We start from the raw sequence: 14,657 nt of genomic DNA, 5'->3' as shown, positions 1-14,657 counted from the left end.
GGGTCGCGGAGGCAGGGAGCTGCCGGTACCCTTTCTCCCCTTGCCCCCCAGCACCCGCGCACCGCTCGCCGTCCCGCCATGGCGGCCGCCGTCGCGGGGCTCCGCGCCTCCTACCACCGCTTGCTCGACCGCATCGAGCTCATGCTGCCGCCGCGCTTCCGGCCCTTTTACAACCACCCGGCAGGTAATGGGGCGTCCTCCGTCACCTCGGCCGCCGGTTGGGGCCGCGGGGAGCCGGCGGGGGTGTCCGTGGGGGTGTCTTCCTGCGGCTGGGGGGGATCGGGGTTCTGTCATAGACTGGGGTTCTGCCACCTGCTCCTTGGAGGAAAACCTCTTTTATTTGGAAAGGGGAAAAAAAAAAAAAAAAAAAGGGAGACGCGGAACTGGTAGCTACTCGCGTCTCCTGCAGTGCAGGAGCGTCACGGTGGCGTTACCCCCCGGTTTAATCCGGGGCAGGGCTGGGCTGCCCGATCCCTGCCCCAAGGGAATGTGGCGGTTTCCGAAGGGCCCACTTCTTCCAGCAGCCGCTTCTTTCAAATGGATGTGTGGAAAAAAAAAATAGTGGGGAGCGCTGCAGGGATTTCTGATCTGGAAGTGTGCTCTGGTTTAAGTCAAGCTGCTGTCTGCTGTGTTTTCTTTCTGCCCTTTATGAATCCACGCTCCTGTGGGAAAGGAAGGTCTCGAGTTTCCCTGAAATGAGCTACCCTTACCTGACCTAAAGCTTACCTTTACTTGAGCAAACATGTTTTTTTGAGTTATTAGGGAGAAACCTTCAGTGTCATTTAGGTGGTGTTTGACATGTAAACAAATTACCTAGGGTAGTTAAAAAGAGTGCTCCATAAAATCCTGAAATTCCATAGGCTGCTGTTCCCACTGTTTTGTTTGGGTGGGCCGTGCATCCTTGACTCTTCACCTACCTGGAATATGCACTGTGAAAATGGACTTTAGCTTTAACTCAGTTGCTCCATCCTCCTATAGTGGTCCTTTATTGAAATGAAAATTGTTGCTTTAAAGAAATCACAATTAAAGAGTGAAAACTGCAGTTAATTAAAATGTCTGTACTGAATTCACTAGACTAATACATACATTTAACATGTAATTTTTGTATGTAAAGAGTCAGTATGTCCAGCACTTCCATTGTAAAGGTGCCAAGGCTCCAAGAGTTGCATTCATCTTGCGTGAAATGTGGCAGCTTCTAATTGCTGTTACTGAATACAAAGCATGGTGAGCACTGGGAACATCTGTGTATCATCAGAACAGTAGTACTTACTGAAAAAGACTTTTGAAGTTCTCTTGCAGTGCTTTTCACTTCACAGAACTGCTTGTGGGCCACTTTTGTTCACCACTGTAGTGCTGAAATCAATTTTTTTGAAAGTCCATTTTTTAGGGACTCTGTGTGCGTATGTATATATCTAGACATATATACCTGCCATAATCCGTACTGGTGGCGTAAGTGAGAAAAACCCACAGAGCAAGCAGGTGTCAAAACTGAACTTCTGCTACTTCTGTTTCAGCCTTGAATGTCTTGAAGGTAGGTCTGTGAGAAAGTTATGTAATAGATGTCATTCTGACCGCAAAACAAGTAGGTTAAAAATGAAAGGCTCACATTTTATCTCTGGAGATATCCAAGTTTCCAGTCTAATTTAGGAATATGAGCATCATTATCATGAAAATATAAATTCCTTGTGAAAAATTAAGAACAATGCTTACTTCTTTTCTGGCACAAAGAAAGCTTCCAGTAAAATAACTGATGCCTGGTCTGAAAAGCTCTTTCTTTGGCTGGCATTGCACAGAACGAGGCTGCTGGAGGGCAGCAAAGGGCCTGGGGAACAGCTCACCAACTGCCCAGGCTGCCACAGAGTGGGAAACACTGGGCAGAGTTTTCCAAGTGGGCTGAGCTTGTACTCCCTCTCCTTTGTCCTCTTTGGTTCACTTTGCCCGATTAAACTAAGCTCTCCTGTTAAATGTAAAAAGTCCTTGTCCTGAAGTTGTAAATTCTATAAACTGGTCACACATGTGATATCCAAATTAGCCTGTGGTATGCCCCTGCTCTGATATGCTGCTGTCAAATTCATCCTTGAAAAATTCCGGGTGTCAGGATCTGGGAAGACCTCACCCTGTCTGGCTGCTTACCAGGAGAGGTTTTCTGCTTAAGGCAGTTGACAGTCTTCCCTTATAACAAGCTTGGCTCAGGACCTTACTTGTCTTCAACTGTTTCTTTCTTTCATAGTCAGCAGTTTTAAATTATCTAGTTATCTATTATTAATAAAAATTAATGTCAGTCTTCTTGAAAACTTTACTAGTTGTTCAGGGAATGTCAATTTAATAACGTATACTCACCCCATGTTCTCTCGTACTCCAAATCTGAATTTATGTTTTTGAAGAAAATAGATGATAGTAATTAAAGCAACTTCTGTGGGACCTCTGTAAGACTGATTTAGCAAGAGCTGTATTTGCAGCCTGATGCTGACATACTAAGTGGCTGCCTAAGAGAACAGCAACTGAAGTTTCTGTCTTTCAAGGATGACTATTGAGCTGTATTTATTCAACAGTATTAGACAGTTTTAGTGGCTGCACAACCCTAGGCAGCCTAAAAAAAAATAAATCCTGTTTAGGTAGAAATGTTCAGTTATCCAAGCAAAAAGTAATGCACTGGTAGTTATTAACTGCAGTTTGAAACCTGATCACTGTCACAAGCAGTGTGGGTCTAAGAGGGCTTTATGCAAAGCTGCTGAGCCAGTTTTTGTTGCTTTCTGTGCTGCAGTTGCCCTGCCCTTTTATAGGGCTTAGTTGGCTTTAGGGTGATGGAGCAACTGATATTTGTAACAATTAGTCTTATCCCCCAAAATATGAGTTGCTTCACAGGTGCTTGCTGTAGAAACCCAATGGCTAAATTTTTCCAAGTCATAGTTTTAAACTTGAGGGTGCTTAAAACAGGGAGTATAAGTAGTTACTGCAAGGCCTTTTTAAGGCTGAATTGTTAGTGAAAATTTAGCTCACATAAAAAGCCAGTAACCAAAGTCCTGGTGTTTATCATTTATGTTTAAAAACTTTACTCATAATATGTAACATATTACAGTGAAAACTTGGCTTCATCTTGCATGTTATCAGAATGCTGAGCAGTGGCTTAACAAGACCTAGAACATAACGTGTTTTGACAAAATTAGAACCAGTGTCCCACCTGTCTCCCAGTGTGGTGGGGTTGATACTTTGGGTTGTGGTCTCTCTTTTGAGACTTTGAGCGGTCATCCTAGACTAATGATTTCTGGCATGGTTGTCAGTCTGCACGTTGTAGGTGTGGCATTACAGTACTTCGTTTTAACCAACCAGTTGCCATTTTGGCACTGCTGTAAGATACGTGTATTTGTGAGAGATGTGTTTTCCCTCAGATCCCATTCCATTGACTTTTCTCCCTCCCTTCTGTAGATTTTTGTCATCTTCCCCCATAATCCTCCTTTGCCTATTGATAGATTATTGGGGTGTAGGGTTGATTGGGTGGGAAGCATTGTTCCTGCTAGAAACACGTGGATATTCAGAGGTGCAGGTTAGAGGTGAATGAGGATGCTGTCCTTGTGATATTTACTGCTACTTATGTTTGCGATTTGTACTCTCATTTTAACTGCGTAATGCTGCTGTGCAGCATGTCTTCCATAGCATAGAGAGGTGGGCTGTGATTTGGGAAGAGAAGGAGGGATTGACTTGTTACAGTAACAGTAATAAAATATTTTGAGGTTTTAGTTTACAAGATTCAGTTCACAAAGATTTCAAATACTAATTCAATTACTCCAGCTGTAGAGTAGCTTTTAATCATTATATAGAAACTGTCTTCACTATTCCTAGGCCTTATCTTAATTCTTTTCATTATAAATGCATTTTGCCTGCTCTAGTGACCTTGTTTGCTTAAACGTGGAGATACAAAATCCTACTTACCTGTTGCAGAAATGGGTAGTTGATGCCCTGAGTTGATGAACTATGAGTATTAGGTGATGGAACTTGTACAGTGGTAGAAACTGTGCTAAAATACAGAATTCATTATTAAAAAAACCAAAACAAAACAGACCAACCCCCAAAACTTACTGTGGGTATTAAAACAGCCACATCTCACTAAATAATTTAACCTCTTTTCTTTTTTGCCCCCTCCTCCCACAGGTCCCAAAACAGTGTTTTTCTGGGCACCTATTATGAAATGGGTAAGTATAAGATGCCAGCTGGTGTCTGGATGTCAATCAGAGGATAACCTGCAGCAACCCATTGAGCAAGCAATAGTTTCCCAGCAGATATCTGAGCCTACAGGAACATTTAATACCAAGGCTCTAATTTTTAATATATGAGGAAGAACAAAATTAGCCTTAATAACATATAGCACAACATGCAGGGGATACAGCGGGGAAAAAATGCTTTGTGGAAAAATTGTAGTCTTGACTAAAAGTTTGACAAAAGCTTTCTCTTGTGAAACACTAACTGTTGCTCAAGGTAGGCATAGAATGAATCATAGACTCATAGAATGTATTGGGTTGGAAGGGACATCTAAAGGTCACCTAGTGCAACCCCCCTACAATAAGCAGGGACATCTCTAACCAGGTCAGGTTGCTCAAAGACCCATCAAGCCTGACCTTGAATGTCTCCAGGGATGGGGCTTCCACTTGCCTCTCTGAGCAACCTGTTCCAGTGATCCACCACCCTCATATTAAAGAGCTTTTTCCTAATGTCCAACCTAAATCTACCCTTTTCTGGCTTAAAACCATTACCCCTTGTCCTATCGCTACAAACCCTTATGAGCAGTTCTTCCTCCGCCTTCTTATAGGCCCCTTTCAGGTATTTGTAGGTAGCTATAAGGTCCCCATGAGCTGGCATAATTCAAAACTCTTAAAGCCTGTATTTCTTCTGAGATTGAGGAATTTGAAGAGTATCCTAAGGAGGCCAGTTCTGAAGCCTCATAGTTTGAAGGCAGGTTAAAGTGTGTCAGAGTGCAAGGTACTCTTGAGAAAACAAAAGAAAAAAGGCAACTGCCATTTTGACTATCAGTAGTTCTCTGCTTCCTGTGCAGTTCTGCTTCCCACTTGCTTGCGCCCCTTCGCTATGTTTGTGTACAGGTGAAGGATATGCCTCCTCCTAATTCACTGTACTTCTAGTTGTTATATTGGTACAGATAAAATAAGTGACCTCTAAAATCATAAAGCAGTTTGATCTTTTTTGATGACAAGCAAGGATATAATCTGCTCTTCCTGTTGCCAGCTGGTTTGTAAGTTTGCCATTGTGAACCCCAACTTTTTACAGGCCACAGGCAACACATTATGCTCTAAACTGTAGCTTGGTTTCTTTGTCAATCTAAACTGGAGCTGCAGTAACTATGGTTAACCTTCCCCTTTCTCAGAGGCTCTCCCAGACAACATGCTCTTGAGCCCGAGCATAGAGGCAACTCTTCCGAGAAGGCTGGTGTTAACTGCTGCTGTATCAAAGAGCTTATACACAGATGGCTTTACTTTTGTGAACATGCAGGAAGACTTCTTTAAGCTCACAGTGAAGCTGTACACTGAGAAGATAAAATACAATTCCCCCAACATGGCAAAGGCGCATTTACGGCAGTTACTGCTGCTGGAAGGCTGTACCTCCACGGCACCGCTGCAGCAGTACGTGTTCCATAAGTGAGGCAGCACGTGGAACCTCCACGGCACCGCTGCAGCAGTATGCATTCCATAAGTGAGGCAGCACATGGACATGTCTACTTGTGGAAACTGGTTTCTTGATTGGAGCCAAAGGAGTCCTTAGTGGCAGTCAGTGAATTAAAAGCGTTAGGACTCTCTTATTTGTGGGATATTTTGTTTGTTTGGTTTTGGGTTGGGTTTTTCTTGTGAACTCCTGCAACATGAACATGAAATTGTATTTCCAGTAGAGGGCGATAACACAACAAATCAAGCAGCGTGTGTGCTAGTAACGCTGTCGAGTAGATCAGCCAAGCTATTCCTCACTTCACCTGGAAGTTTTCTAATTTTACTGAAATTATATTAAAAATGAAGCACTTTTACCTCCTCAGATGAAGCTGAGTGAAGACTATATGGTGTCACACATACATCTTTACCAGCAATATCTTAGCCTGAGCTTTAGGAAGAGGGGCCTTATTTAGATAAGCTTCTACTTTTTGCATGAGAACCAGTTTTTTTTTCTATATCTGTTTTCTTAAGCAGCTGTGCTTAAATTCATCTTGTTCTTAAATTAATACAAAATTGCCACTGCCCAGGATTTATTGCAAACCAGTTGCACCACCATAACTGTGTTCTTACTCCTACCACAAGGGACCTAGAAGTGGATGGTGTGTCTGAGACTCTAATTACTCTGCTCATATAATGCATCCCATCTCCTGCATAATGCTATGAAGGAGCTTCCCCTTGTAAAGCGTTTGATCTGTTACAGGAGGTCCTGGTACTGGAATGGTGCTCACCAAATTTCTCTTTACAGGGTTTGGTATGTGCTGGAATGGCTGATATGACCAGACCAGCAGAAAAGCTTAGCACAGCACAGTCTGCAGTACTAATGGCCACAGGTAAAGCCAAAGTTACTCCATCCTTTTACACAGCACTCTTTCTAAAACTGTATATACTTCTTTCTGAATCCCCCATCAGTACTAACCTACTTCTACAGAAAAGGCTTAACTATTGCTGTCGGATGATAATTCTAGGACAGACCTATACTTGCTATTAAATCTCTAAGGGTTCTGTGGTTATGTAACAATTTTCTACACGTGTCTTAATTTGGAGTTGTCCAGAGCAAGTTGTTACGAGTTCAGATATGAGTTTCATTGCTTAAGTTACAATGATACCGCTCATTCCACTAAGTGACCTCTTTTTCTTCAGGTCAAGTAATTTTGAAATCAGTCCAGGATATAGTGACTTTTTTAGAACAGTCTTTAAGGGATTAAACAATGGTAGGGTAATTACACTAATGTAACTGGAAAGAATTTGCACGTGGGGAATCAGTGGTACACGGACTGTTGCACTGTTGTCTGCTATCAATTTTCACACCGGCAGAAACAATATTCTGTATTCAAGGTGTTCTACTAGATCTTGTCAGGGGTGGGACTTGTGGCAGCTAAAGCTGAAAATTAAAATTACAGCTGCCATCTTCTTCCTTCTCCAGACTTTTACTTTGATACCTGACATTTTGCATGATGCGTAAACCTTTCTTGACTGGTGGATTCTGTAAACACCAAGCTGGTGCAGCAAACTGTATATACTACAGCAAAATGCCACTACCTTGCAACTGTGCTGGAGAATTATGGTCTAGACGGCTGTGGAGTACAGAGGATCTTTGATACTAAGACTGTGATTGACCTTATTTGTCTAGTTATTTTGGAAAAATGCAATACATACCCATAGCTGTCCCACTAGCACTTGATGTGCTTTTAACTGAGAAATGGCTAGTTATAAGAAGAGCAGTTGTCTAACATGAAGTTGTAAAACTTGTTTACTTAAACTGGACCATGACTCTGTCTCCAAACTTAGGGGACTGTTTGAACATTTCACTTTAAAGACTTAACATCTTTAAACTTTCCCTTCCATTCAACAGGCCTTATTTGGTCAAGGTACTCTCTAGTTATTATTCCTAAAAACTGGAGTCTGTTTGCTGTGAACTTCTTTGTTGGCTGTGCTGGTGGCTCTCAACTCTTCCGAATATGGAGGTATGTATTAAGAAGGGCTACTCTATATACTCTTAACTACACATTCACACCACCTCATGTTAACCAGGAATTTATAAATTCTGCCAGCCTCATTGTCAGTGCAACGGGCAAGAGGAACTGAACAATTAATTAAACATTGCAGAACTTTTTTGCTACACTGTTAGTTCTGCAATTGAGTGGAACTGAAACTTTAACTATTTTCAGTATAGTTGGAGCACGTTTTAAGGAATGCTGTATGTAAGCTGTGGTTTCTGGGTCTAAGGCATTCTTTAAAAGCTGTAGGTCTGACTTTCTCCTCTTCATAAGCTTTGCTCTTCTGTCAGCTTTCAGTGTTGAATAGTGTCAGTTCCAGCTGGATCAAAGGGTTCTTAAGCAGAGCAGCATTTTTTAATTTTTTTTTTTTTTAATTACTTCTTGAGGGGAAAATTGGACTTCTCTGGCTTCAGTACTGGCTGGTAATGAGGCAGACTTAACAACTACTTTGAAACTTCTTACATGAACAAAACTATCCTATCCTGAGTTTCCACCTCAAGTCCATTGTAATTTTAAACCTCCTCTGCTGAGCAGATTGTTAGGAAGACACTGTTGTTGTAACTGCTACTGTTCTTAGTAACTGTAATATGTAACTGTTCTGTTCTTAGTCTGTGCTTCTTTCTTCCCCCCCGATAGGTATAATCAGGAGCTAAAAGCAAAACAAGAGCAACTGCAGCACAGAGATGCTTAAGCCAACAGGTCAAATCCAACAATGCACAAACCCTTCCCCATGGGACCTAGCTTCACTAATTTTAATGTTTTTTCCTCTGAGAAAATGAAAGAGGAAATCTAAATGTCTAGAGAGAAAGTGTTTTCTAAGTGCAAATAACATTTAAATAAAGTGCAACCTTTTAAATTGAAGTCAAATTGTTTGTCTTACACTGTCTCTTTAAAAGAAACTGATTGTGGATTGTGTCAGGAATGACTTGCTGGGCCCCACCTTACCTGACTCCACTGAACAGTGCCGGGAGTGACATGGTACTGGTGACAGTCACCCACAGCCTCAAACTGAAGTAATCTTTCATGTCATGGTCAGACTTGGGTGGGGTTTTACCATACTTTCAGTAAGCAACAACAGTAGCATTTACAGTTCATTCCTTGATGCTCTTTCCTGGTAGTGTAAGGATATTAGTTTCCGATTCAGCTATGTATGTCTTCACTTGTTGCCCCGCCACCAAGAGGCGGGCGAACTAGTACGTGCCACTGGTTTTAGCTTCTGTCATCCTTTATAACTAGAGAAGATGGGTGGATTTAAGTACTCTTGGGAGTATGAAAAATAAACAATCAAAACTTCTATTACTCACTTTCCATTTGCTCTTTAAGTGCATACAGATTTCCTGTGAAGGTCTGCACTCAGGAAACACGTACGTGTCAGTTCTCCAAAGCTTTGGAAGCAGTGCTCTACTCCCATCTGTGGCATGTTTGTGAATAAACACTGAAGCCTTCCCTGGAAGTCAACATCTCTCCCTACTTACTCTCATGTGAAGAGGAAAAATGTGCCACTGTGACATATCTTCCGAGCAAAGGCTTTATGCTACACTGCAAAAGCTCATCTGTTACTGAGAAGTACAAAGTGCTGTGTTCAGAGCATGGCATCGATGAGCTTCCCTGGGAGTTTCTCTGATACCTCTCTTCCACCAAAGCTAGGAGTCAGTACCAGAGCTCAGGAATTGGTATCCAGGAGAAAAAGCCAATTGTGACACAGATTCAGGATTCAGCTTTCAGGAAAATTAAGGCCTTGAAATACTGCAGTTTTACAGAGTCCTGTTATTAAGTCTCTCTCCAACCCTACTTTCTCCCAATCCCATTTGAGTTACCGCTCCAGCATGGCAAAGGTGGAGAGGAAAGGAAACCATTCTGTAGTTACAAGAGCTATAGCACGTTGTTGTGGCACTGATGTCCCTTCCTTTCTCACCCTATGTATAATGTTATATTATCCTGTGCAAAGTATTTGTGCAGGATACTTTAAGGAAAGCATTTTCCATTCTTGCAAGACTTGCACCTGCTAGTCTATCAGCTTCCCTTTTTCAGAGGCTGTCCTGCCATGAAGCTATTTCTCTCCTATGTGTATTCTGATACAGTTTCACTTGCATTTCTTAGTTCTCCTAGCTGAAGCGGTCATACAGAGTACCAGTTTAAATGGTGAACTCTCCAGCTGTGTTGTTCACTGAGCTGACAGAGACTGCAATGACTGAAGAATATTGCCAGAAAGAGAGGTGGTATATCCCTTCCCAGTCACTAACCAGATAAGACTCGTCTAGCAAACCAGTAATGGGGGGAAAAAAAAGTGTATTAAAATATTCACAAGGTTACAATAGAAAACATGAAAGTCCATTCAAGAAAAAATATCCAGGATAACTGTTTCCAGATGAGTCTGTAAAAGCAAATGCACTAACAGTTGGTACACTGGCTCTTCACGTAATCAGGCCATGCCGTGCATCTCTAGCTCCCTCACACAGATTATATACCTGTCTTACAGGTGTTTGTCTCTTGAATACCTCTGAGACAGGTTTACAAAACAGAAGTACCCAGTCTATGTTTCCAATTACATTTACCACATAAAACCAGCTGGCATCGCCGGGAGATGGGAAAGATTGCACAGCACACTGATCTCCAAAGGCATTGAACTTACATTTTAGAGTGCAAAAATACGTTCAAATGAAAGGGCTTATTGGCTTTGGGGCAGTGAAGAGAAGGGAAAGAAACGCCTCAAGAAGAGTATAATTGCTAAGCATAGTTAATATGATTTTGTAGTGTCCCATATAAAAAATGTTACCTAAATATTAGCACCGCAGGGGTGTGGCCACAGCCTAGAAGTCTTACCCACCTTCTCAGCTTTGATGGTTTTAGAGAAAATATTTCCATCACCTATTATACAATAAAAACATTTTGTATTTGAGGTCCTAGGTAGATAGATTAATAATGTAACATTCCAAGAGAAGATTTCAATACAGAGTGAAGGTGGTTTGGTTATAAATCAAACAGCCCACACTGGACCTCAATGAATCCACTCTAAGGCAATGCAGCTTCTACGTTGCATATAGACATCTACTGCAGTTACAAGACAGATGGTTACTTATTAAACAGTTCTCACAGGTTTAAAAAAGTTAAAACATAATTCCAGCTCTTCTAGTCACAAATCGAAATATCACTAAAGCTTTGAGAGAAAACAAAACCCTACAGGTCTCCAGTTATAAATGACACATCATTCAATTAGTTACAGGGACACATTTGCCACCCTGTAATGGCTCTTAATGCCATTTCATGAACATGCTGATCATCTTCCCCACAGAACAACCACTGAAGTCAAAAGGAGCAATGGAGATTTGATGTACTGAGTACACCTACCAATATACTTAGTTCGGTACTTTATAATTACTTGTAATCCTCTTCTTAAAATTAATTTCTGGTAATCAAAAGTAAGGAAGAATATATTCACTGTTGGTAAAAAGCCAAAACTTATCCACTTTGCTTGTTCTGTTAAAACCAATGAAGATGAATGATGCCATTCATATTCCTGGCTCTAGGGGGTACCAGCTGGCTTAGCTGCCAAGGCTGGTGATCCAGAACTTCACTCCTACAACGGGCTGAAGGCTACTTTTACCCATAAAAGACCCTTTTTTTCCCCCTCAGATGAGAAGTGTATTTCAGATTGATCCCAGTTTTGTTTGCATGATGAATAAAAGAGAATTCATTGCAAGTATTTTACATCCCGCAGACCATCCCCACCTTCACTATGCAAGAGTGATGACCCATGTAACAGTTTTAGTCATTTGCTACTCCCTCAAGAGAGGCTGCCTACCCCTCAGCTGTGCTACAGCAAGCCTGCCACGCAGCACTTCTTTTTAAAATAGATGGTCCTAGAAAGAGCTAGCAGCAGTACTGCAACAGACAAGGACAACACAATTCAGTGTTCCTCAAAGTCCAAGCTGTTCCTTTCCACCTGCAAAGAACAGCATCAGAGAATTTAAGAGTTAAACTTCTGGTCACCATAACATCAGGATATGATGACCTTGTCAAGCTTTAATCTCTGCTTGCTATCCACCAAGGAAGTAGAGGTCCTCTGTCTCCTGAGACTTTACTAAGCAAGCCAACTTAGCATCAGTCCCTTTCATCAGCACAGGTTATCTCGTACGATTAAACAAGCTATGATAACCTGAGGGACAGAAAGTTCTCAAGTGTTGTCTCACATTGCCTTAAAGTTCATTTTGCCTTCACAAAGAGGATACAAGCAGCCTTGCAATAAGCCTCCTCAGTATAGGCAATATTAACATACCTGTAGCTAAACAAAAGCAATGGAAGGAAATGTTTGCTAAAGTTAGTTAGCAGCAACCAGACTGGCATGTTTCTTAATGTTAGCACCAGCCAGATCGGCATGTTTCCTAATGTTAGCACCAGATCAGCGTGTTTCTTATCAGCACCAGATCAGGACTGTCCTCAGATTCTTCAGTATATTCCAGCAGGAAAAGAAACAAACATTAGTAGCAGACTTCAAAGCCAAGGACAGTCCTATCTTCTCATAGCAGCAAGTTTTTGACCACTACATTTATCACATTTCTTCCTCTTACTACAAAATGTCTGGGGAGAAAGATGGTGATGCACCGAGATGAACATAGGCAGATCAAAACCAAGTTTCTCCATCAACCATGTCAAAAGCAGTTGTTTCTTACCAAGTGTAAAACAAATGTTGGGAAGAAACAGCCTGATAGATAAGGAAAACAGCAGCAGCAGGATTCATTCTGATCTTAATGAGGCTTCTAACAAAGGCAGGTGTTGTCAGGAAACGAATGAAGTCTGATCCTGATGAAAGGATATAGTGTTGGCATTCCCAACTTTGTTGGGAAAAAAGCTGTACCCAAAATAGTTACTAAAGTTACACTGCTATAATTAAAGGATTATCTAATGTGGTACTGAAAGGGTCTTCCATTGGCCTAAAACTACTTTTAATTTACTTCATGTTACAGTGGAATGTAGGCTTAAGTTTGCAAATATCAAGCTAAGAGCTAAGCTCACTGGAGGATGGGATGAGAATTCAAACCAAGTTTTCAACTGACAAATTAAAGATGAGGTCTGAAAAAGCCGTAACAATTTCAGTAGAGACAAATTTGCAGACAATACAAAACTAGGAGGAGTTGCTGGCACACCAGATGGTTGTGCTGCCATTTGGAGGGACCTGGACAAGCTGGAGAATTGGGCTAAGAGGAATTTCATGAAGTTCAAGAAGGAGAAGTGCAAAGTTCTGCACCTGGGGAGGAACAACCCCATGCATCAATACATGCTGGGGGCCACCCGGGCTGGAAAGCAGCTTTGCAGAAAAGGCCCTGCGGTGATCCTGATGGACACCAGGTTGAACATGAGCCAGCAGCGTGCCCCTGCTGCAAAGAATGTAAATGGTATCCTGGGCCGCATTAGCAAAAGTATTGCCAGCAGGTCAAGGGAGGTGACCCTTCCCCTTTATTCAGCACTGGTGAGGCCACACCTGGAGTACTGTGTCTAGTTCTGGGCTCTCCAGTACAAGAGAGATTTGGACTTACTGGAGCAAGTCCAGTGCAGGGCCACAAAGATGATAAAAGAACTGGGGCATCTTTCATATAAGGAAAGGCTGAGAGAGCTGGGACTGTTCAGCCTGAAGAAGAGAAGGCTTGAGGAGGATCTTATCAGTGTGTATAAATACTCAGTGGGAGTGAATGAAGAGCACTACTCTTCTCGGTAGTGCTCACTGGCAGGACGAGAGGCAAAGGACAGAAATTTTAAAAAACGAAATTCCACCTGAACTCAAGGAACACTTTTTTTACTGTATGATCACTTAGCGGGAACAGGTTGCCCAGAGATGTTGTAGAGTTTCCATTCGTGGAGATAGTCAAAACCCAACTGGGCACAGTGCTGGGCAACATGCTCTAGCTCACCCTGCTTGAGGAGGGGGCGGCTGGACTAGACGATCTCCAGAGGTCCCTTCCAACCTCAACCATTCTGTGACTGATTCTGTGGAATAGACTGAACTAGGAAATGGCTAACAATCAGAGAGAAGGGGTCATGGTAGACCAAACTGAAAATTATTTGCTGCTACAAAAAAGCCAACACTACATTAGGATGTACAAAACAGAAATCCTTCTACTACATGCTACTCTGAGAAGACCTCAGCTGGAATGCCACTTTAGTTTTGAGCACCAGATTTCAGGATACAAATGGGTCAGCTAAAGAAAGATCCTCTTTAGCAGAAGATGACGATCAGAGATCCTCAACAATTTATGAAGAGTTTAATCTAGAAACAAGAAGCTGGGAAATTATATTCAAGTAGCAGACTTGCAGAGAGGAAGGAAATAAACTGCCCTCCACATCCTCCGTGCACATACAGGTTACGCAGAAAAACCCCACACATCAAAAAGCCCTAGATTTCCTCCAGAGGTCATTCAGCCTCCACTACAGCCTTTTACAAAGAGATAAAGCATCTCTGAGGAAGTGACAGTGGTATAATGAAGCCACGGGAGAAAGGTGAGGGAGTACTACAGCTTCCAGATCCCTTGGAGCCCTTTTTCATGCTTACATGAAATGACAGAGCTTCAAGGAAGAAACAGTTCATTGAAAGGTTCAACAGAGTCTGAGGCAACCACCTACAGCTATAGCTTCCTATCCCTTTAACTCACTAGCTCTTAAGTTTTTACAGGTAAACTACCATTTCACAAAATTCATCAGATCAACGCTATCCCTGTACCTTAAAGGACTAAGCTTGAATAGCTAGGCTCAATACAGAAGTAAACAGTTCTGTGACCTGTGTTACACAGGTCAGGTAGGCCTAAACGTTTCCTTCACTTACACTGCTAAGACATATGTTTCTGATAGCTAGGAGTCACAATTTGCCTTACAAGACCAAGTGAGAGTATCTAGTTTACATGAAAAGGCAGCTTGTACTGAGAATCTGATCAAGGAAAGATGAATACCCTGTATACAT

The 14,657-nt window shown here is 42.0% G+C and overlaps 1 protein-coding gene across 1 annotated transcript; it reads left to right on the top strand.

The window, feature by feature from the left end:
* The first annotated feature begins 78 nt into the window (after positions 1-78).
* MPC2 (mitochondrial pyruvate carrier 2) lies at positions 79-8,569 on the top strand. The gene is made up of 5 exons (XM_086463215.1): positions 79-184; positions 4,150-4,190; positions 6,457-6,541; positions 7,564-7,675; positions 8,345-8,569. The coding sequence occupies exons 1-5, from the start codon at positions 79-81 to the stop codon at positions 8,397-8,399; spliced, it is 399 nt and encodes a 132-aa protein (XP_086319341.1). The 3' UTR covers positions 8,400-8,569.
* Positions 8,570-14,657: the final 6,088 nt, after the last annotated feature.

This window comes from Leptosomus discolor, chromosome 1 (genome assembly GCF_034619465.1).
Source record: "Leptosomus discolor isolate bLepDis1 chromosome 1, bLepDis1.hap2, whole genome shotgun sequence".
In the NCBI taxonomy this organism is placed as follows: Eukaryota; Metazoa; Chordata; class Aves; order Leptosomiformes; family Leptosomidae; genus Leptosomus; species Leptosomus discolor.
This window is presented reverse-complemented; position numbering and strand designations above follow the sequence as displayed.